Source organism: Canis lupus, chromosome 24 (assembly GCF_048164855.1).
Source record: "Canis lupus baileyi chromosome 24, mCanLup2.hap1, whole genome shotgun sequence".
Lineage (NCBI taxonomy): Eukaryota > Metazoa > Chordata > Mammalia > Carnivora > Canidae > Canis > Canis lupus.
The window spans coordinates 29,435,154-29,459,771 of NC_132861.1; the positions used below are offsets into that span (position 1 = coordinate 29,435,154).

The 24,618-nt window shown below is 40.2% G+C and overlaps 1 protein-coding gene and 1 long non-coding RNA gene across 10 annotated transcripts in view; one reads left to right on the forward strand and one right to left on the reverse strand.

The window, feature by feature from the left end:
* Positions 1 to 24,618, reverse strand: part of MSRA (methionine sulfoxide reductase A) — a 426,146-nt gene that overhangs the window by 91,755 nt on the left and 309,773 nt on the right. For 8 of the 9 annotated variants that reach the window (XM_072796096.1, XM_072796093.1, XM_072796092.1 and 5 more), the window contains one exon: positions 18,397 to 18,503. The exons of the other annotated variant lie outside the window; for it this stretch is intronic. In XM_072796096.1, the coding sequence (XP_072652197.1) occupies positions 18,397 to 18,503 (107 nt within the window). The remainder of the gene's footprint in view (positions 1 to 18,396; positions 18,504 to 24,618) is intronic. 9 annotated transcript variants of the gene reach the window in all.
* On the forward strand, positions 4,308 to 5,792 carry LOC140616472 (uncharacterized). Its single transcript, XR_012016943.1, has 2 exons — positions 4,308 to 4,361; positions 5,615 to 5,792. It is a non-coding gene; the product is annotated as an uncharacterized lncRNA (long non-coding RNA).

Genomic DNA, 24,618 nt, shown 5'->3' on the forward strand with positions numbered 1-24,618 from the left:
ACCCCAATTTAGCTAATGCCTTACATCTGTGCTGCATTTTGCAGATTACGACCCTCTGCACACTCACAATCCCCCTAGATCCTCAACCCCCATAGTGTCAGCAAGCAGGACCAGGATCACGAGCTCTACTCTGCAGATTAGGAAATTAGGTTTAAGGGATGCCTGGGGGGCTCAGTGGTTGAGCGTCTGCCTTTGGCTTAGGTCATGATCTGGGGTCCTGGGATCGAGTCCCAAATCAGGCTCCCTGCAGAGAGCCTGCTTCTCGCACTGCCTATGTCTCTATCTCTTTAGGTTTCTCATGAATAGATAAATAAAATATTTTTTAAAGACAAACGGAAATTAGGTTTAAAAAGTGGCATGAGTGGTTGAAGCCCCACAAAATAATCACCCAAGGGTATTAGAAACTTTCAGGACAAACACAGTGCTTCTCAGATAATTTTTGTCTGTTTGCCTTCTTTCCAGTCAATCCTAAAATGCTTAGTTTTTCTTCCTACCAGAACACAATTATTCCTGGCCACCTTGTTAAAAATTTTAAATTTATTTATTTATTTATTTATTTATTTATTTATTTATTTATTTATTTATTTATTTATAATTCCTGGTCACCTTTTGCTTGTTGCCAGGACTTCTTTATCCAGGCCTCTCCTCTTAGGCTCCTTTTCCACACACAATGTGCATACTGTGGCTCACATTTTCTTATTCCCCTGATCCCCAACATGTCCTCTTTGGCTTTCCCTTCTACTTCAGGACACTTCTTACTTCTGACGACCTTTGAGTATCCCTTTGGTTCCTTTCTCTTATCTTTTATCACCTCCTCTGACTGCTGACTTTCTAGGCTACTGAATGTACCTCTATACCTCAGTTCTGCATCAGAAACACAAAGCCCTCCCATCATAACAAAGGATGTGTGCATTTTTTAGGACCACTTTGCAAACTGAGTTAGCAGACAGAAGGGCACTTTGCTGCATACTAATATTGCTTTAGTGACATTCCCCTATCACAAATGCTCGGCTGTTAAACTCTATGGATTCTTGAAATCACACAACATTCTTTGTGCAAATATGTATAAAAATAATGTAGTAGTGTTTCCCTCAACTAAGTGACTTTGGCACAAACAATGACAGCCCCCAAAACCAGCTTCCCTTTTTCTCACACAATTGTTTTTCTTTTCTGGTAAATCTTGCTGTTTTATTGTAAAGTATTGGTATTGGTAAACGTGTTTCTACGTTTGTATAGTAATCCTGTGGCACAAGGGTCCAGTGCTTTCTTTAAGGACATGAAGATGTCTAAATAAAACAAACATTAGATCTACATTTGGAGGACTTTGTACATTGCATTTATTGCCTGGTAAGGGACAGGACGCTCTATAAAACATACAAAGAAGATATAAAAATGTATAAAGAGTTCACAGTTTTAATCAAGACAAATTGTCATTTCATCACCTACTGTATAGTAGATGCCTGATAAGTCCTTGTTAAGAAAATAGCAAGCTCTAATCCCACTTCATATTCTCCATATTCCCTTACTACTATTCTGTTCTACAATCTAAGAATTAGTGAGGAAATTAAGTCATTTTTATAACTACTAACCCACATCTTTGTGGCTAAATAACATTGAACTAAATGATTTAGAAGACTTCTTCCTGGTAGATGAATCTCTAATTACAGATAAGAAAATGGAGAAAAAAAGAAAGCCTTGCCATTTTTTCAATGTAAAGTAAGCAGTGGAAGTATTGGTGGCTAATGGTCTTATTCCTGTGTGTCTCTAGTAAATCATGATCATAGACCAGGTTGATTTCTTACTAATCCAGAGAGTTCCTATTGATTCATTTCCAGGTGTTTAAACAGACATCAGGAACTTCTCTGGCCATTACCTGTTCAATTTTCTCTCTGGAAAATTCATTGTTAAAATCTTTCACTCTACTTTTCTTACAGCCTCATATATACTAATCAAGGACAATAATAGGAGGATTAACAATGAATAATGGGGGTAAATGTAAAGTATAAGAGGAAGAACAGTTGCTTATATGTTTCTTAAGTCAAGATATACTCCCTATTATCTTCACTTTATAGACTTCATCCTACCTTTGGGGGCAAAATATTGCTTATGGTAATTTCACCACTCGGATTTTAATAAAAGCACCATTTGAGTTGTGATGTGAAACATCTTACTATTCTTGTTTCCACTAAGGTATATTCTTTTGAAAGCTTGCTAAGGATCTATCTCTAGGTAAGCGAAGGCTCTTAATTTTGCTTAAAGTCCCCTAAGAGGATGTTATACCCAGTGTACAAGAGAAAAAGGAAGAAACTCAGCCACAGCTTGCCAATAGGTTTAATAAGCCGGTGCTACATTAGGATACTAGATTTGAGAGTAAGCTTTCAGGGACTCCCTGCCTCAGCTCCAAACTAATCCAATGTTTGTTAACTTTGCTGGCTCTGATCAGCATATGGATAGAAAAGACTAGTATGCGAATCACTGACAGTTGTGTCAGTCCTGGTTCTGCCAAGATGCAGAAGAAATCACTCTCATATAAACGTACAAAAAGACATAACACTTTTTTTCTGTTCCTTAGTCTTTTCAAAGATTTAGGACTAAATCCTCAAACTTCTAGATTAAGAACAAAAGGAAGGAGCAAAGGCAGCAAAGAGGTAGACATCAATAATACAGACCTTCTTTGTCATGATTTTGTGGTACGTTTCTATTTTGATAATGCCTGAACCATCCCCAAAATAAATAAGTGACCAAAATAAGACTGAGAGAGGGAAGTAGAAGGGACAACAATTTTTAATTTTATCTCCCTGGCTCTGGCACAAATCCCCTCCTTGTCCTTAGCTAAGAGCCTTTTGCTCAGTGAAAGTACACTGGAAACAGTGCTTTCTCTGAACTATAAACATAAGCAACAAAGAAGGAAGGAGAAACAACTGAAACTCCTCAAGCCTTTAGCCTTTGATCTTGACAAATTAAACACTAATGACCCATTCTTATAAACGTAAAAAACGCATGATCAAGCATGAGTAGAAATGGGAGGAGTGGCCTGATCATAGCCCAACTTAACTATGTATGAATCTGTGTGAGTATTAAGTGCCCAGGAATCTACAGTGGCTGTGTGACAGAAGGGAAAGAGCACACATAGTTCGCAAGCCAAGAACCAGAGTATGAATCCTGAGCTCACCCATTTACAGGCTGTGTGTGACCTTGGAACCTAGGGGCCTCCATGTCCTATAAACCAGGGAGGCCGATGCTCACTGGAAGGCGTAGATGAAAGAATGTTCACAAAAGTTCCTTCCCCACCCTCCCCTGTGCTGACTGGCATGGTTGTTGGTGCTGGGGGGCAAGGTCACCAGCCACAGCCAAATCCCAACTAGTGCCCAGCTCTGGAGGTTGAAGACCACAGGTGTGTCTGGCACACAGGTATCCCCCATCACTCATTGGTGGGGACCTCAAACCCTGAGAGAGGCAGCCAGTATTCAGCCAATAAAGCTTTCACACGGCTGTCCCTCTCTAGACCTGTCTGGTTGGCCAGGTGCAAGATCAGGTATTGGGAACACTGGTTCACCTGGCCTTCACTTCCTCTCATAGAACATGAGTGACCTACAGCTCTGAGGACAGCGATTCCAGTTGCACCATTAAATTCAGAGGGGATCCAACAAGACGAAAATGATTTCAGAAACAATCAGGTTCAGGTGTACATTTCGAAATGGGAAGCTGTCCTCTCTTCGTTTTAGAGTGACAGGGTAATGGTTGAGGAAATGGAATCTGATGGAGGTTTTACTCTGACAGTTGGACTCCGGCTCAGGCCCTCTCACCAGGAGGATGGCTGGGAGGGGAAGGGGTCATTCATTCTACCAAATTTCAAATCAAAACAGATAGAAGAAAAGAGAGCTCGGAGGAGTTCAAGGTGGAGGAAACAGCAGCCCACTTCTCCTTCCGTGCTCTGCTTTTGTCCTTCACGCACTTCACACTCGAGGGAGAAACTAATGACATTGACCTCGGGGCCCCCATTCTGCCCGGCGGTGTCCACAGCTGCGGCAGGCGGTCCCTGCGGGCCCCTGCCCGCTGCAGCACACACCGTTAATGTGGCCCAGCCAGCAGCTGACGGAGACGGTGGCAGGCAGGCACTAGGCACACGACCCCTGACACTGCGGGCCTTTTTTTCCTCCTCTCAGCTAGCAGCCAATGGGCGGGCTCTCTCCACCGGCTGCCATGGCAACGAGATGACTGCTCGGCAGTGCCCAGAACAGATGTCACATGAGCCCAGATGAATGTGGTGGGGGTGGGGAGCATGTGGCTGGGGGGGGGGGTTGGGGGGGAGACATTTGGAGTTAAATGGTCCCACCAGAGGGAGTGAAGCAGATTTTGAAGTAAGTGCAAAGCTGTAACATCTATTTCCTTTCTCTTCCCTGTCCTTTAAGTTCTAAACACACATGCACAAACACGAAGGTCCTTTTATCTTCGCTACTGAGATGCTTGCGGCTCTCTGGCTTTCATGGCAAACATGAAAGCTCTGATTTCTCGAAGCCTTAAATGAACATTGCCTTCACTGCAGAAATGCAAGCAGGCATTCTGCAGCCATTTAGGAACAGGCTGGGAAGCTCTGTGGAGGTGAATCAGGGAAACTGAGAACCACACGGAACTGAGACAAAATCCACAGGAATTTTAAAGTCAGACCCACCGCTCTGTAGGTGCACAACAAACCCTGTTTCACTCTAGGTCCCGCTAAAATGTAAGGGCTCCTCCTACCCTCCCGCCACGGGTAGTTCTCTGATCTTACCATTCCTAAGGCCATTTTATAGAGACTAAACCAGGGCAAAGCTTACAAATCTACCTGCTTGAACAACAAAGGCTCTTTTGTTATCTCTAAAATAGATTCTATCCTAGATAAAATAACGTATTTAAAATATTTCCACTGCCTTCTGCTCACCTGCCACTGAAATGAACCAGTAGAATGTGGGCACGTGGGGGCACAGAATGAACGTATATATTAGTTGCTACGATAAGGTGATACTAGTGGCAGGCAAACACAAGACACTGCAGGCCTTTTTTCCTCCCTGCTTGCAGCCAGTGGGCAGGAACCTAATCTTCTTCCTGTTGTCAGACTACATGAATCAGAGAGACAGAAGGGACAAGATATAGGACCAGTCTTAATCTGATGGATGAAATACACTGAATGCATCAGAGGATGGAGAAATGTTGCTTAGAATGTGCACTTGCACTTACGTTCCCTGATGAACATTCACAGGGTGCCTGCTTTGTGCAAAAGGCCACGTGGAGGGTTGCAAACGATGCAAGGCAAAGGAAGATCCCAGTTATAATCAAGAGTGAAAAGAAATGTGGAAACTTTGACAACAGGGAAGACGAAGGAAGTGTGGCAAGCAAAGCATGATGTGAACCTAGAGAAAGGCAGGCTCTGAGAAGTGTCCTGAGGCATGGGGGAATGAGATCGCCTATTCTGGCAGACACTTGGCAGATACAGGATCCTCAGATCACCCTAAGAAGTAGCCACCGTCAACCCAACAAATCAGGAAACCCAGACTCAGGGAGGTTAACAGTCAAGGTCCTACCATAAGCAGGTAGCAGAGCCCCTGGTGATCCATGTCATCCCCTCTCTCCATAGGGTTCTGCTCCACCAACCGATGAGCAGAAGTGACACACTGCTGCAAAGAACACAGTTGTGTATTGAGGTACCACCTCCTGGTCTTCGAAATAGCATCTCTGAAGCTGTGGGCTTCTAACACTCACTGCATTTTTCCTACTACATATTAAAAAGAAACATGTGACTATTATATTTAAAAGGCTCATCTGGATATACCTTGAAGTCATCCCGTGTAACTGAAGGGGTACGAAGATGTCACACTTTGGGAGCCACTGCGTTTTCCCACACTAGCCTTGAAAGATGATGAGTAGGAGTGTGGCCCATGGAGAATCTGAATTTGCTCAATGATCACCCTATGTGGGTCAGGGTTATTTTGCACGTCTGCCTCCACTGAAATGAAAATGTCTTCTTGGTCCTCACAAGAATGCTTTCTTTTCTCATTATCTTGGCCAGTAAGTGGCATCCTAGGGTTCTGGCAGTGCACTTGAATGAAAGGCAGTGATGTGAATAAAAGGCCCAGGGCCCGGCAATAGCACTGCTCCTGTGTCCTGTGGGCTGCCTCTGCTCCTGTGGGCTGCCTCTGCCCGCCCAGCTCCACCTACCCTGGGGATGCGCTTCCCTGCCACTGCAGCGATGGACCCAAACCACCAGAGGGCAGTAACACAAGCCAGATTTGTCCTTTGGATCCAAATGTGGATGCACACAGTTTAATAATATGTAAAGCCCATTATTACAAGCTTTTCCTCTCCCCACCCCCTATTAATGAACAAATGCCCAGGGGTAATGCAGATATTTCTAAATACAGTGCAGGAAAGGGCAATCTGTACTCATACACAGGGAGTCTAACACGCAGTGATAAGTGGAAATGAAAATAAACACCCAGATGCAACTAAACCATTAAGGCTAAAGATTTATCTGTCTAGATGGCTGCATGCATGGAAATATAGATGCCTGCCTCTCAGAAATGGGCATTTTTAAAACATTTATTTCATTAATTTTTATTAAGAGTTCAGAATAATACCTGTAATGATAACTACAAAGCTACATGAGGGTAGAGGATGAATTTCATCTTTACTGCTGGGCATACAAAGCGGGATTTTACTCTTTGGCTAAGATAAGTGAACAAATTATTCAGGGTCTTTCCATGGACATCTAGAACCTGTAACTCCACACTTTAAACAACGACACAAATTTAAAAAGAACAACAACTGGCTAATCCTCAAATCATAAAACATCAACGGACATTTCCCCACATCTATTCAGGGTCCTTTGAGCAGATGAATGATTCTTGGTGTTTTTGAAAGCAGAATCTCTTAGTGTGGTTACTGGTTTTAACATTGCAGCACAGAGCACACAATATACTGATCGAGCCGGGATACTTTTACCCATGGATAACCTATCCATTTCTCAATAAACAAAGACATGGAAATGACCATGACATTTTCTCATCATGACAGAAAGGAAGATTCCCTGACCCTATGTTTTCACATTGGTTTGAAATTTGAGGGTCTTTGGAAAAGCAGGATGGAGTCACTGCAAACAGCATGTCTCCAGAGTCACCCCATTAAACCCTGATATTTGCAAAATGCTTGACAGATTATCAAATATCCCCACACAACATGTGAGCAGAACATATGGAATTCAGAGTCAAACGCCTCTAACTCTAAACGTAATATTAGGCCACCTCGGGAATGTGAATGAAGCCTTCTGCAGCTTTAATTCCTTCCTAAGGCAGGTAGGAAGGAGGCCAGATCCTGAACTACCTCCCTGTGTAAAGAGGAGGGTCACTTGTGTAATATGGCGCAAACCACTGAAAACTTAAGATTTATAAAGAGTTCTGTTATTTTCCTCCATTTTGTAAACAAGTAACTAGGGCTATCAAGATTTGTCCAAGGTCAGAGTCAGTAAAGGTGGAGCAGGGCCTTGGCCAGGTGTTCTCATCCAAAGTTGTGGTTCTTCTCACCCTCCAAAGTGACTTTGTCAGCCCTGACCTTTGTTTCTCACAGTTCCAGAGGCTGGGAAGTCCCAGATGGAGGTGCCAGCAGAGTAGGTTTTATTGTGAGGACTATTCTCATGACTTAAAGAAGCAATCTTCTCACTGTGTGCTCACATAACCTCTTCTTTTTGTCCATGTGGAGGTGTGTCTGGTGTATCTCCTTATGAGGGCACTAATCCCACCATGGAAGCTCCACCCTCATGACCTCATCTAACCCTAATTACCTCTCAAAGCCCCATCTCCAAATTCTATCACACTGGGAGGTTTAGCACTCCAACAGTATAAATTCTGGGGAACACAAATATTCAGCCCATAACAAGGGGTAACACTGGGCCTCTTTATCCTGCTCCATATTTTCAGTCTAGGACAAATATTTGCTGATAATGTGCTAGGGGCCAAGCACAGTACCAGGCCTTTGGGGTAACAAGAATGACTAGGAGTCCCCAAAGAGTTTAATGTCAGGACAGTTCCTATGAAATGTTCCAAAGAAAAGAACATTTATGACACATTGGGCTTTTATGACTACGGATAGCATAGTTTATTACAGCAAAATTCATGAGATCCTTCTTCAGATAGCTGTGTTTGAAACAATTGTAATGAGAGTCTGGCAACTAATCAGTACATAATTAATATTTGATAAGGCAATTAATGTATTAATTTCCTGAAGAAGATGGGGTCAAAGGAAGGAAGGAAGGACATTTTCAAATTTTTAGCCTATAGATGCTTACAAGGAAACACAAAGGATCTGTACCTCCTGGTAGGGAATTGTCAGATCCAGTTATGGGATGATGATTATAGCATAACTGGATATTTACTAGGTATGTTGAATTTCTCTCAGTTGAGTTGATATAATTAAAACTGCCTTCTGGATTAGAAAACTGAAAAGGCTCAGCTTCAATTAATATATATTGGCTGGGGCGCCTGGGTAGCTCAGTCAGTTAAGCATCTAACTATTGATTTTGGCTCAGGTCATGATCCCGGGGCAGTGAGATCAAACTCTGAGTTGGGCTCCGTGCTCAGTGTGGAGTCTGCTGGAGATTCTCCTTCTCCTTCTGCCTCTCCCTCCACTTGCACACATTCTCTGTCTCTGTCTCTGTCTCTCTCTCTCAAATAAATAAATAAAATCTTTAAAAAATATATGTGTGTGTGTGTGTATATATATATATGCTGACTATTATATGCTAATAGTATGTATGTATGCTAGTATGTATGTATTGATGTACTTATATAAATATTTAGTCCATAACTAGGGGTATTTTACATATACGTAAAGTCTCATTTAGTTTTTATAATAAAACTTTGAGGACATTTTGTTAGATAATTTAAAACGAAGACCAGAGAGGTAAGGTGGTAAGTGACTTAAGATAGTACTAGAACATTCTTTTCAACCATTCAAATGTTATTTTGATTACACACACAGACACACATACACACACCATTTTCTCCTCCAATCATCCCCAAAATGTAACTCCTAAGATTTTTTTTTTCTGTTGTTATTTTTGGTATGCTACTTTATTTTGCTAAGTAGCATAGGGGTAAAGTTGGGGTTTTTTGAAGGTATATATGTTTGAAAGGGGAAAAGCCTATGCAAATTTCTTCCTCTCTTCAAAAGTAGGCAAGGATCTCAAGGAAGAGATCAGGTCCCATCTGCTCTGGAGAATTGTGTTGTGTGTTTAGCCCTGGGATCCAAAGGATACCCACTCGAGGAGCATGGTCTGCATTTCTGAGCAGACCAGAAAAGAAGAGCTCCCAGTTTCAGTCCCCCATTTGAGGCTGGACATGTGTTGGTAGCAGTCTGGAAACCAAGCCTGAAGACAATGGAAGGCTGAATAATAGTGCCCCCAGAATCTCAATGCCCTCATCCCTGGAACATGTGAATATTATTTTATGTGGCCAAGACTTCATAGATATGATTAAATTAAGGATCTTGAGACAGGAAGATTATCTTGGATTATCAGATAGGCGCAAAATGCAATCACAGGTGTCCTTATAAGAGAAACGCAGAGGGAGATTAGACACACAAAGGAGGAGGCGGCAATGTGAACATCGAGGCAGAAAACAGAACGATGTGGCCTCATGCCAAGCAAAGTCAGCAACCACTAGAAGACTAGAGTCAAGAAAGGGATTCTCCCCTAGAGCTTTTGGAAGGAACACAGCCCAGCTGAAACCTTTATTTTGGTCCAATGAAACTGATTTTGGACTTCTGGTCTCCAGAACTATGAGAAGATGAATTTCTATTGTTTTGAGCCACCAAGTTTGTAGCTGCAGTAGTCATTTGTAACTGAGGGAAAGACAAAAAGTCAGATATATGGAAAATTAGAAAAAGGAAGACAGTTTCATGTACTAACCACTGACTTAATCTTACCAAAATGTTGTTTTAAGACTGTGACATTTAGCAATTCTTCTGTCAAGAGAGTTTGCTAGATAGGCTTTGAGGTCAAGAACACTATGTGTAACTCAATAATTATTTCTTCCTGGTACATAACACATACTAGATAAAGCAGCAATTCCCCAAACCTCCAAAATTGGTCTCTTTGTGGCAACAGTGAGTCTGTATAAGAGTTAACTTTGAAATACAAAGAAATATAAAACCATTCATTATGATGTTCACTGCACAGCTGTACAATTTTCTATGAGTGACTGTGGTTCTTACCCTGAGTCCCCAGACCTCTCGAAGTTCTTTTTTTTTTTTTTAAGATTTTATTTACTTATTCATGAGAGACTCAGAGAGAGAAGCAGAGACATAGGCAGAGGAAGAAGCAGGCTTCCTATAGGGAGACCGATGTGGGACTAGGTCCCAGGACCCTGGGATCATGACCTGAGCCAAAGGCAGATGCTCAACCACTAAGACACCCAGGTGCCCCCCCTCCTTGAAGTTCTTGAGCTTTATTCAAAGGTTTGGAGCTCTGAGCAAGAATTATATGTTAATTCTTACATATACCATAATAATAAGGCACTCTGAATAGAAGATGTCTCATGCGAAGATGGCAAAATGGCAAAATGACTCAGAGGCCATGCTAAGGAGTTTAGATTTCATTCTAAATGTAGTGGGAAGCTGTGTACGAGTTTGAGAGAAAAAGGAAACGACTGTAATTAGATTTAGGATGTTGCTCTGGCTGCCCTGTGTAGATGAATTGTAGTAGAGAGGTACGCAGCCCATTGGTCTAGGAACAGATAACAGTAGCCTGGACTATGACAGTAAACACGAAAATACGAAAGTAGGCACAAGTGGAGACCTATCTCAGAAGAAGCTAGGCTAATCCGATTAGCTAGAGGGGAGGAGTAAAGGAAAGGGTGAACCAGTGATAACTCCTAGGGATCCTGCCTAAGTTAAAAGATGATAGCTGGGAAGGCCAAAAATGGGGGAGGGGAAAACTCTTAGGCTTGTTTATTGGCAGGGTGGGGAGGAGAGGGAATGAAGCCTCCAGATTAGGAAATATTATGCTGATAAGTAAGGGGAATTAACAAGTAGGCAGTGGAATATGGGGATCTGGAGCCAGAGAGTAGCTCTGGACCAGAAATTTTGAGTGTCAGCAGTATAAAGATGATGGCATTTAAACTACGTTAGAAAAAAGAAGCAGGGAACACCTGGGTAGCTCAGCGGTTGAGTGTCTGCCTTCTGCTCCTGGTGTGATCCCGGGATCTGGGATCGAGTCCCTATCAGGCTCCCTGCATGGAGCCTGCTTCTTCCTTGGCATGTGTCTCTGTCTGTCTCTGTCTCTCTGTCTCTTATGAATAAATAAATCTTAAGAAAAAAAAAGAAGCAAAAACTTAATTAGTAGCACAGGTAGATAGGTTATTTAGAAATGAAATCTGCTCTCTTTCTCTTTCCCTCTCTCTCTCTCTCTCACACACACACACACACGCACGCACACGCACACACGCACACATGCTGAGCAGCCAAATAGCAACTTGCCAGGGCTTAACTGGAGGACATAGAGAATCACTGACTCTCTGGCTGCAATCTCAGTGCTTTGGGAAGAAAATTAAATAATCAAAACTGAACAAAATTCTAGAATGAATTCAAAATTTGGGGAAGAAAATTAAATAATCAATGCTGAAACAATTCTAAAAAATGCTACTGTCATCCAATTAATGTATATGGTTTTTAATATTTCACTTTTGGTACTTCTCTTTAAAATGACACTATAGAGTATAGATGACAGATGACAGACAGCTAGATAATTGAAATTTAAGATAAAATATGGTAAATACTTGGAGATTATAGCTGTGTTGAAGATATGGATGAATGAATGGGTGGGTGGATGAGTGGATAGATGGATGAACAAACAGATGGGGAGACTGATAGAGACAGATTTTAAAACACTATTTTATATTTGGCACATGGTGGATAATTCAGCATTCACCCAAAAAGGTTACCTAGAGGAAACGTCGTGCTTGTTCATGAAGTTTCAAGGAGCTGGGAAGGAGATAGGTCATACAATAAGGAGAACTATCTTCAGACTTATTAATCCTCTACCAAATTTCAAGAAACAAAATCTATCAGTAATCTAAAGATGGGGAAGAGTTACATTTTCAGAACATAAGAATCCCATCTGAACACCCACATCCCCTGACAGAGGCCATGATTCAGTTTAGAATATTAGAAAAGGTAATGACAGGTTCACTTGGGAAGTAAACTGTCTACATTTGATAATCCAAAGGCAATTAATAATACATTAAATTGTCTCCTCCAACTAATATCATTAGCAAATAATTCCATCATGAAACTCAGGAAAAAAATATAAAAATGCAGTTAATAAAAGATTACAAAATCTTCATCCAAAGTCAAGAACACGCCCACATTTTGTGCAAAGTCTTCACCTCACCAAAGACATGATGCAGCCGTCGTATTCTGTGAACAGAATCCAGTACCTCCAAGGTCAATGAACCCCGTATGAAGTTTAATTTTCACTCCAATCTTCTATAATGTTCTCTGGCCTCCTTTAATCTGAATGAAAATTAGCAAACTTCTTCAGCCATTTTTCCTTTCCTAGGGTTGTTGGTGAGCCTGGTATCTACAACCCAGCCAACTTTGCAGAAAACCACAGTTTAGATGGAAAATCACTTTGGGTTTCTGGCTCATCAGCAGTACTGCACATCTAATTAGCTCAACAATTGGTCCCTGTGATAAAATCAGCTAATTTTATGTTCAAATGGCTGCTCCGTGGTAAGCAATACTGTCACTCTCAACTCCAAGTATAAAGAAGTTGCTGAAGAAGCTGGTTAAGAGGGGGTCACTGGGGGCAAACTAGTGAAGACTATTAAATTAGTAACCTAAGTCAATGTTATAGTTAGTGCACAGGGGTCCCACCAGGGCTCAAGATGAATTCCCAGAATGTAATGACAGGGCCGGAAATACCAACTCTTAAAGGGGAAATTAGTGTGTATAAAAATGCATGGAATGAGTCATCTGCAGAATCTCCTGCTCTCAGAAATAAACCTATATGTTTGTGAAAAGACTATGAGTCCTAGGCCTTAATCTAGTATTGTTAAGAAATGATTCTACCTAGATTAAAGACCTCTGTGGTTTCAGGAATTTGTGCAAGGTTATCCTAGGTAGAAAACCTAGGAAAGTCAACCCCAGGAAGTCACCTCTTCAGCTTCCTCCTCTCTTTTACTCACCTGTTAGGGCAACTGGAGATATCTCGGACTCTCTCCCTAATTTGTAGGATCTATTAGAAACATTATTAAGGTGGGTATTTTTTAAGGTAAATGCAAAAGCAGAAATCAAATTCTTTATGGTATAAAAGCTAATTGTATCATCTCTCATAGGCACTGCAAATTACTGACTTTTTTTGGTGTGTATATTACCAATTATACCAATTGAATGATTAGAATTTAGACAACTTTCAAAACTAGAAACAAGAAACATTAATGCATACAATCTTACACAGAGATACAAAGAGATACATACATACCTCTATCTAAACATATTAATTATATCTATATATGTATATAGATAAATATAGTTAGAGATATATAAATGATTTCATTTATCTAAAGTGCTTAAAACAGTATATTAGCATGTAGATTCTGTTCTGTCATCAACGTCATCACCATTATATAGCTACATATATACTATATATAAATCTATAAACTATGCATGTAATGGTATATTATATAACTACCTGGTTACAGCAGGATGCCTGCTGAAAAATAAACTTGTCTTTTTCTTTCTCTGCCCTAAGAGAGGTGCCAGAAAGTCACTAAATCATGGTAGGTCATCCTTCAGGCAATGTAGGCAATCAGCTGCCTGGATGGGATGGGGTGCGGTAGATAAGGGACCCCTTGTAGACAGTCACATCAGTCACTTCACATGCACCAGCTCAGACCCTCTCAGCCTCACCATCCTCTCCTCCAGCTACCGCTGCAGTCCTCAGCTCTGTATGGACTCTGCTTAGCTTTAGGCAGGTGCAACCCTACAGTGATTCACCTCACACACATGCCATGTGCCTCCTGTCTCCTGCTGCAGGGACACAGTCTCCTGGGTCCAAACATCTGCCACTCAGAAGCACAGAGTGAACCCTTGGGGAATGGCATCTGATAGACATGTGCTTACCTTCTTCTTCCAGAATGACTGGTCATTCCATAAGGACCAAGAAACTTATCACTGACAGCCCAGACCAAATTATATCTGTTCTCCCTCCTTTCTTTTCCACTCCCCCTGTCCCTTACTCCTCCTCCATGGCACCAGACTCCCACGTTAAATGGGCAGTCCTCAGACACAAGCCTTTGCCACAAGCTGTGTTCCATGGGACCTGGAGTAAGATAAAAATTATAGTGGTCACCCAGGTAGGGGCACAATTAGCCCTACTGCTCACCAGGGAAGGTGACAAAATGAAGCATTTTGTTCTTCAGTTCCCAAAAAAGGAAAATTATTTGACCTGTGTGGTAGAGATCTGGAAAGGGGTGAAGGAGTGCTCAAGGTGGAACAGAAGAAGAAATCCTGGCCCAGGGCTCCTCGGCAATGACTGTGTCAAGAATGGAAGACCTTTCTGCACTTGATGGAGTCCAGTCAAGGGTCCATAGGGCTGCAGCTTTCAGCTCTTTCCAATGGTGACTTCTGAAAGTAAAACTACTTGACCCTCATACTGCATATCTCCAGAAAAGAAAGGGAGAGAGCATTTTCTGGTGCAGCAATGCTGATGGCCCTGAGGAGTGTGCTCCATGGCAGTCCCACGCTCTTGCAATAAGCCAACACAGGAGCAGAGGCTTGGAATCTCGGGTATCCCAGCCAGAGACCCAGACTGACATGCCCTGTGCCCCCTACAACAGAGATACACACCCCTTATAGACTGCCGTGCTGTCTAATCAGGTAGCCATTAGCCATATGCAGCTATTTAAATATATAATTAAATGAATTAAAATAAAACAAAACAAAATACTCAGCTTCTTGGTTGCATTAGCCACATTTCAATGTTCAATGGCCAGAATGTGGCTAGTGGCTACTATTTTGGAAAGTGCAAAAGAGACCAATGCGATCATGGCAGAAATTGTACTGGAGATGCGGCTCTAGTCTAGATTTTAGTCTAGAGTCAAGACTCTGGGTTTTAGTCAGTCAGGAGGCAAACACTGGATTTGCCACTCACCTACCGGGGGAATGTACGGCCACTTTTATTTATATGGTAAAATAAAAGAAATGTGAGAGTATTTGCTCTCTGAGTTGGTAATAAAGCACTCATATGTGGTTACACTAACAACAATGGATATCTGGATGCTGGGGGCACAGGAGACCCTGAACTTTATGTAAGACCCTACTTTTAAAAACCAAGCAAAAATATTTATATGTATGTATGTATTTAGTTCCCACATACTTAGGTACAAAACACTCAAAAAGTATTTGGTTAGACAACTATCTAGAGTATAAGATTATCATTCCCTAAATCTACAAATCTACAAAAATAATGGAGAAATTATTAAAACAGTTCATTGCATTTAATATCTAAATTTTATTTCCTATATTTATCAGTTATCTAAAATCAACATGGGCTCCACGCAAAGCTAAGGATAAGAAACTATACTGGGTTAGAAGCCAAAAAATTAGGTATAAGTTAGCCTTTTCATCATCAGATGGAAAGTACTAACCTTTTGAACTTAAAATTCTCATTGTGAATATCAGAATATCATCTCATTTTGCTATATTCTAGAGAGACATTAACATACTTCTCAAGTCTCTTAGTAGAACTATTGGTATCTTAAGAGACTGTGGAGCACAATACTAGGTAATTTACATACTGCATCAATCACATGTCAGTATTACTTGTTACTCACATGGCCTTTGTAATTAAATATAGTGAGATTAAACCAAAGAGAAGGAATTTTTAAGTTCTTGCTTGGGGCTGATGCTCTGTTGGGCCTACCTAGTACAGCATCTTGCCTAGTGTAGGCATTTCCCTACCCACCTCTCAAAAGTTAGTGTTCCACAGATCCTGAGCCTTCTCCTCTTTTATCATTTTTCCTAAGTGACTGTATCAGCAACTAGGGCTTCATTTACCAAATATAACTCCCAATAATAAGGGCTACCATTTATTGAGCATGAACTATGTGCTAGGCCCTGTGCCTTACAAGCATTAACCCGGTTAACAATAACAACAATTCTCTTTGCAAGGAAGGAATAGCCCACATCTCCTCCTAACAATCATCTGGATGCCCAGATCATAGGTACCTTAAACTCCACATTTCCAGACTTAATTTACCTTTCCCACAAATCTGCCTCTGTTTCTCCATACCTTCACACAAAACATAGCAAGCCCAAAACCTACAAATCACCCTGGATTCCTCCCTCTTATTTTTTCTCCACTTCTAATCAATTTCCAAGTTCTATAACTTTTACTTCCTTTATATCCCTTTATCCCATTCAGACTGGCAGCACCCTAAGGAAGGGTCCCATCATTTCTGGTCTAGAGTCCTGTATCAGCTGTCCAGCTCATTTCCCTGAATCTTGTCTTTTTTCTGTAATCCAAGTTATTCTAATGGAGCATTCTAATTCTGGGCATCTGAGATACAGGGATAATAATGAGGTCTCTCTCCTTATAGGGTTTGCATGAGTTAAATAAGATAGTTTTCTAAGTGTCAAGTACTTGATAAAAAGTTATGCAGCTGACATATGAATTAAGATAATTTGGTGCTGGAGGCTACATGCTTAACCACCACCGCATATGCCCAGGTGAGCCCATCATTATTAGGAAAGTCATGATGAAAAGACAATAAAAAAGGATAATTTGCAGTGAAAAGTTTTGAGAATGACAGTATAGATATACTCCAATTACTCTAAAACTTTGCAGCTTTAACAACAAACATTTATTATCCTTTGGTTTCTATAGCACCCTTAGCTTGGCAGCGCCCTTGGCTTGAGGTCTTTTCAGGTTGTAGCCAAACTGTCAACTGGGGCTGCAGACCCATCCACAAGCTTGACTGGGGCTGAGGGGCTTGTAGGATCTTCGGGACTCGCCACATGAACCTTTACACAGGGCTGCCTCACAACATGGCAGCTGGTTTCCCCCAGGGCAAGTGATCCAAGAGATCATAAGAGAGGGCCCCCAATAGGGAAGCCAAAGTCTTCTAATAAACTCATCTCAGAAGTGACATCCCACCACTTCTGTCACTCATTAGGAGTGGGTCATTAAATCCAGCCCATACTCAAGGAGAGGGGTTTACACAAGGGTAGAGACCACTAAAAGCCATCCCAGAGGCTGCTTACTATTATCACCCAAATAGACATCACAGCCCTGGAGGGAGAGGGTGTGCTAAGAATAAGTGGGGGCCTATCAATATCTCTTTTAGCCCTCTCTGCTTTTCAGAGTTGAACTGACTGTGAACTTCATATCCTGCTACTGGATCTATTGTTAAGCATAAATGTAAATCAGGAGATATAACAATAATTAAAATTTAAGTATCATCACAAAGTTTTAAAATTAAAGCAATGCAAGCTATTTTTAAAAGAACCAAAGCTCTGTTGGAGATTTTTAAATATTATACAGGAGTGAAAATAATTATTTCATGCTGTAGTATCTATATTTCTAAGAAGTATTTTATTATAATTCAATCTACTCTTATTAGCAAGAGACAGTGAGTATTCTGAGTTGAACTGCTTGCCCAAAAAAATATAGGTTGGAATCCTAATTCCTCAGTGTCTCAGAATGTGAGCTTATTTAGAGATAGTATCTTTACAGAGGTAAATCAAGTTAAAATGTGGTCATTAGGTTGGACCATAACCTATTATGACTGGAGTTGTCATAACAAGAGGAAATTTGGACACAAAAACAGACATGATAGAGAAAAGATAATGTAAAAAAGGTATAAAGAGAAGACTGCCATCTATAAGCCAAGGAGAGGGGCCTGGAGCAGAACTTTCTATGGCAAGCCCCAGAAGGAACCAGGAGCCAAGCAGAGCCAGCACCTTGATTTTGGACTTCCAGCCTCCAGAACCATGAGACACACATTTCTGCTATTTAAACCACCAGTTCGTGGTACTTTGTTATGGCAGCCTGAACAAACCATTATAGAGAGAAGAAAGAAAAAATGAGATTCAGCAAGAGAGAGGCAGAGAGAAATAGTAAAGAAGACTATATGTCAAGATACATATTCATCTGAGGTGAGTTGATTTTAAAAAAGTCTTCCAAAAAGAAATTCACAAAGGCCTACTTCTAAAATCTCATTTAGCATATTTATGGACCAGAAGCTGATGGAAATTGTGTAAATGGAACACAGTGGCAGGTGAAAACAACCAGATTCTCCTTCTACAGGTGGGGTCTGACTTGGTGGAGACCAACAGTGGGAGTCCAGGAGCAAAACAGGGCCCTACCTTCTGGTAGTCTTCTTTGGACCTCAGGGCGACCTCCATGTGCTCGGTAGAGGTTGGATAGATGGCTGAGCGGTACTGAGTGCCATAGTCATTGCCTTGGCGCATGCCTGGGAAAGTAGAAAGCAGAAAGGATTACTGGAGTGGACCAGGCAACAAGGCCAATGTCACAAGTTTTCTATGATTCCTGTGTTACTAAGTGCTTGCATTTTTAAAAATTGAAGTATAGTTTGACACACAATGTTACAACAGTTTCAGGTGTACAACTTAGTGATCTATCAAGTCTTACCTTATGCTACACTAACCACAAGGGCACCTACCATTTGTCACCATACAATGCTATTACAACGCCTTTGACCATATTCCCTATGCTGTGCCTTTAATTCCAGTGACCTATTCATTTCATAACTGGGAGCTTGTACCTCCCACTCCTCTTCACCCCTTTTCACCCATCCCCCACAACCCTTTCACTCTGGTAACTATCAGTTTGTTCTCTGTATTTATGGGTCTGTTTCTACATTGTGTTCATTTGTTTTGGGGTTTTTTGTTTGTTTTTTGTTTTGTTTTTTAGATTCCACAAATATGTGAATTTGTCTTTTTCTGTTTGACTTATTTCCTTAAAATAATATCCTCTACGTCTATCCACGGGGTCACAAATGGCAAGATTTCATTCTTTATCCATTCATCCATCAATGGAAATTTAACATGGCTTCCATATCTTGGCTATTATGAATATTGCTGCAATAGACCCAGAGGTGCATATATTACTAAGTGCTTATTTTAATTTCATCTTGACACTCTCCTTAAATAAACACAAAATATATTTGTTTTGCTTTGCTTAATTTAATTACAACATATATGTTTGAACTTAGGTAAATTTATTACAGGTCTTAGATCATAATAGATGCTCTACAAATATGTATTTTTCTATGCAGATATTTAAACCATAACATATTCCATTTTTCACTTGCAAAGCACTGTGCTGTGCATTATTTTTTGGGATCTTAATGAGATACTCTGTGTGGCAGGTTGTGGTCCCTCACTTGGGAAACAAGGAGATGGGATTATGTATGTGTAAGCACATGGCATACTGCTCGGCACATAGGAGGTGCCTATAAATGACTAAATAACTGATATTCAGGGAGTCTGAAGAGCTTGGCTAAGGTCATCCACCCAATTAAGGAAAAACCTGAGCCTTAAAGTTAGCCCAGCCCATTTCCCACTCTGTCACAGCTGCTAAAGTATAGATCCTGACCAATTTCTAACTGAATAATTTAGTCCCCAAAGTTAAACAGCCACAGGCTTAATATAGATCTTCTATAGATCTCCATGCTGTTGTCACAATGAACTTCCCATGTGTTTACTGCATCATTCAAAAATCAACCTCAGTTTTAGCAAGTGCTCCAAGACTCCTCCAACAGAAGATTCAGTCTTCCAAAAAGAACAGCTTTGTACTTTCAGATATTACTGTACATGGGAATTACCGGGGGATATTGTTAAAAATGCAGATTCTGGTTCAGTAGGTCTGGGGTGAGCCTGAGTGAGACTCTGCATGCATTTCTAAGCTGCTCACGAGTGGTGCTGACCTCCAGACTGCACTTTGAGTAGCTAGGGTTTAAAATTTGCTCAGATGTTTTCCAGATTCTTTATAATCCATCAACAATAAGTTTAATTCCAATAATGCAGTGAGGAAAACCTAAGTCTTTCAAAAACACAGGTTCCTGAGGTATGCAGTGTACAGTGCTCCCTCTGCCTGCCCCCATGCTCCCAGAAGGCACACACTTTTTACTAAACTCCTATTCAAGACTTAGTTCAAGCGACTTCACTCCACAAAACCTCCCTTGAGTGCTCCTTAGGGCTGTGACAATCACTGACTTCTTTGTCTCAGAGATTTTATTGTATTGCCTTGTTATTATATGGTTGTCCCTCTTCCTTGCCTGTGAGCCTTCCAGAGGGCAGAGCCTTACAGTCATAGGACCTGGTATAGCATCAGACAGTTGGATATACTTCCACTAATATTTGTTGCATGAAGAACATATGAGTTTATATCTTGTGATCCAAAGCCCTGCAATCAATACTGGAGTGCAAATCAATCAATCAAAGTGCTTTTTACTTTGTAAATGAAAATGCAAATTCAAATGTAAATAAAAGAATCTTAAGAGCTCTAGGAAAAAGTTACCAGTAATCTAATACATTTGACTAGTAGAGGGAAGTGTAGTAGTTAAAGACACTAAAAGTTCACTATGGCAGTTAATGAATAGACAAGCTAGAATTCATGATCAAAACTAGAGGCTAAAAATAGAGGTTTAAATAATAACAAATGAATAGGATTTATGGTCAAGTCATAGGCTATCTATGGTGTGTACATGCATACTTGTGCACCCAGTGGGGGGTGTTTTCTGGACCTACTTGTTTATACTTCAGATTGGCTGACTTCCTAGAAATTCCATCTTCCCACCTTCAGAGTTCCATCCCCACCTTGCCACACACATGGGGACCAGAAACTAATTAGTGGCTTAAACAGCCAATATTAATGACACCAGAATATTAGTTTAATAATATATAATAAAAATAAACCAGCTCATGTCTCCAATAAGCACTGTATAATACCAAATTAGAATATATATTTCATTCCTATATAAGTTATATATTCACTTAAGTATCATAATATGATTATTATAATACATAACATATAGGTATTATTACAGCACAAATATTATTTATGGTATCTACTGTGTAGGTATTGTCATAGTATTATTTATTAAGCACCTAACATGTGTCGAATACCTTTCCAGGTGCTGAGAATACAGCAATAAATAAAAGCAAACCCTACCTTCTCAGAGTTCACATTCCAGTATAATTTAAGAAATTGGATAAATACACATTCCAGAATGGCACTTTGGCAACATTTTTTTCTTTGCCTTCCTGAATGTCCCCTCCTTCACTTAAATGAAAGGCTTTCCTTGTGTGACCACTTCACATTCTTTGGTGCACAATGATGTTATGGTAGCATTGTTGTTCTCTCTGAAAATATTCTCCAAAACATTCACCCAAAAGATTGGTGGATGGCTGATTTTCAGTAAAATCTGACCTATCTCCATTCGGCACAAGGTTCAGAACAGTAGGGTCTCCGTGTGGAGTTGTTATATATCTACTCAAGTTCCCTTTCTTGTGGAAGATAAACTAGTATATGAGTAAAAGAGGACATGCAGAAGTGATTTATTTATATTTTTCAACAAATTTTGCTAACATTCCATGTGCCTTGTACACTGAAGACAATAAATATCTCTGCATTTGGATGAAGATACTTGAATTATCATAGGATTATGAGAAATTGCTGCTTATGAATAAAAACTGACTGTTTAGCAAACAAGATGGGGATAATTAAGAATCATCCCAAGGAAATTATAGAATAGTGGGCCCTTCCACTGATCATATTTTCACAAATAGTCTGGTAGAAGAGTGCACAATAAAATCTTTAGACTTATATCCATATTTAGAGCTCTCTTATAGTGATATGACAACCTGAAGGGTAGAAACAGAAAATTGCATGGTTGGGCAGAAAAGATGCACATGACTTGTCATTTCTAGACAAGTTTATAAGGTAATGAATTTCTATAAAAAACAATCCATGGATTATTTTTTATGTAATTGTGGATTGTACTACTACTACAAATCAGGATAAGAATTTATGAACCTTTTCCTGAAGCCATGAACTCTTGAATTAAGCTCTAACTTGATCATCTGCTAACTGTAATACTACAATACTGATAGGGCTTCTGTCACTGTTGTCCTTGTCTTCTTTGTGCAGACTTTGGCTATCCCCAAATCACCCTGGACAGCTATAAAAAGGAGTAACATAGTGGGCATTATCCACAGCTCTGCCCTAGATACCTCACACCTCTCCCTTTGCACCAATCCAAACTGACTATTCATCAATATGGAAAAATGGGAATTATTCACACAGTTACAGTCACTATCTTCAAGTCTTACAGATTTGAATTTATAGCCCTAACCTTCTGATCCCAACTCTTCTTGGATGTTTTCACAAACCTGACAGCTCCTCATGTCAGAACCAATATATACTCTTCCCAGTCACTGTGGCTGAACCCCTGCCTGGCCAGAAAGGAAAACAAGAAAATGCTAAAGAGATACAGTAGGGGATCAAGAGAAAACATCAAAGCCTTTATTCAGATATCTTTGAATTTTGAGTGACACTGGATAAGACATTAACTCTCTGGTATATTCATGAATAACAATGTTAATTTGATTAAATTTTTTCAATCAAAATTCATCCCAAGGAGAAGGTATTAATATCTTAAAACCATACACACATTTCCACAAGCTTGTGTGTGTGTTTGGTTAATTCCAGTGCATGTACATTTCAGTTCACTGAGGAAGAGGCTTATTAAATGGATAGGTGCTTGAAATGTGGAAACAGATGGTTCACTGGGAAGTATGATTTGATGCTCAACAGATCAAAAAACCTATAGAACTATGGATTTTCTGTTCTTGTTATTTTTAATACATTGCATTTACAGATATTTAGCATCATTAAACTTTTCACCATTTCTTTCAACCACTATTGGTTTATGTTATGAACACAAAATAGTAATTCACATGTGAGGAAAACCTGTTCACTAAATCTCTCATAAGAAGCCTAGAGCTCAGAGCTACAAGATCTTGTTTTTAAGTCTGACTTGCCACTGACATACTTTATGTAAATTACCACATCTTTCTGAGCTTCAAACCTCACTTGTAAAATAAGAATTATATGGACCTAAACTATAGGCTTGTTGTGAGGAGTAAATAAGATGAAATCTGTAAAGCACTTTGTTTACTACAAAAAAATTACGTAGGTGTTAAGTACTTTTATTTAAACCACTTTTAATAAACTTGGAATGCTTCAGAATAACTAGTTTGAAATAAAAATAACAAATGATGTCACACAAGATACTCTAGGTACAATCCTTTTCATTCTCTGAAAAGCATTAAATAATATTCTTCTCTCAGATGCTCACACAGTACAGGTTACATAGATCCAAAGAGATAATCAGAATCTATTTTATGTGTGTACAAATGTACTTGTTTTTAACTCTTCATTACATTTTTTAGCAGAATTATCTTCTCCATTAAAATTTCACCTCTACTAATCTCCAGCCCAGTTCTCTATTTCAATGGAAAACAAACCCAAGAAAGGGGAAAACTCTTTTGAGTGAATGTTCCTACACCTGCCCCATCCATGAAGAACTTTCCAAAGTAATATCTCCTTGACCTCTGATCCGAAGTATGGCAAAATTGGGCCTTTTTGACACTGATTCCAAGAAAGAGCCTGGTCCAACCAATCAAATCACAAAATAAGTGAAATATTTTGACTCTTATACCTGACCTAAACATTCTTTGTATGCTGTTATCAAGATGGCAAAACTAATCAAATTGCATTGTGAAAAAGGACAGAAAAATGTTAGTGATGAGAATTCCTACTTGCTTTCCCTTCTTCCATAAATAAATACATTCTCTCCAGCACAAAGTATTCACATAGTACCAACTGTGTACTCAGCACTATGGAAGCTATGCAGAATTAATTATAAGCTTTGATCCCAAAAAAATAGCTGGGAAAAGGGAAAAGGGAAAGAGAGAAAGGAATGAGCTTGACCCTATACTGCACTATACTGGGTTTTTGCCAACGTTTCCCCTCACATTGTAGACAGCTGTCATTAATCTTCAAATTAGTCCGTCAAGTTGGTATTCTCCACCTTCTTTGACACAAAGGAAGCTGTGAATCAGAGACATTAAGTGACCTGCTCAATGCCACAGAGCGGGTAAATGGCCATGCTGTGACTAAAGCTAGATCCACCTGACACCAAAACTGATGCACAAGAAGTTAGAGCAAAAAAAATCAAGGACAATGGAACAAAGCGCACTGTAGGTGATGCATCTGGAAAGGAGCATCACCACCTAAGGCCCAGAAATAAGAACAAGCTTGGTATGCGCTGAGGACTGTGAAAAGACAAGGCTGGTTCTGCCTATAAGCCTAGAAGGAGATGAAGCTGGTTAGTTGAGCAGGAGGCCACATAGAAATCTGGACAGGACATACAGGGGACCAGATACATTTAGAAACATCAGGCTTAAGGAAGCCACCCAGAACCCTGGGTAAGCATAATCTTCAAAAATCCAAAACTCTCTTTCATACAGATTTAGTGTCACAAAGTTCACTGTTCCCTC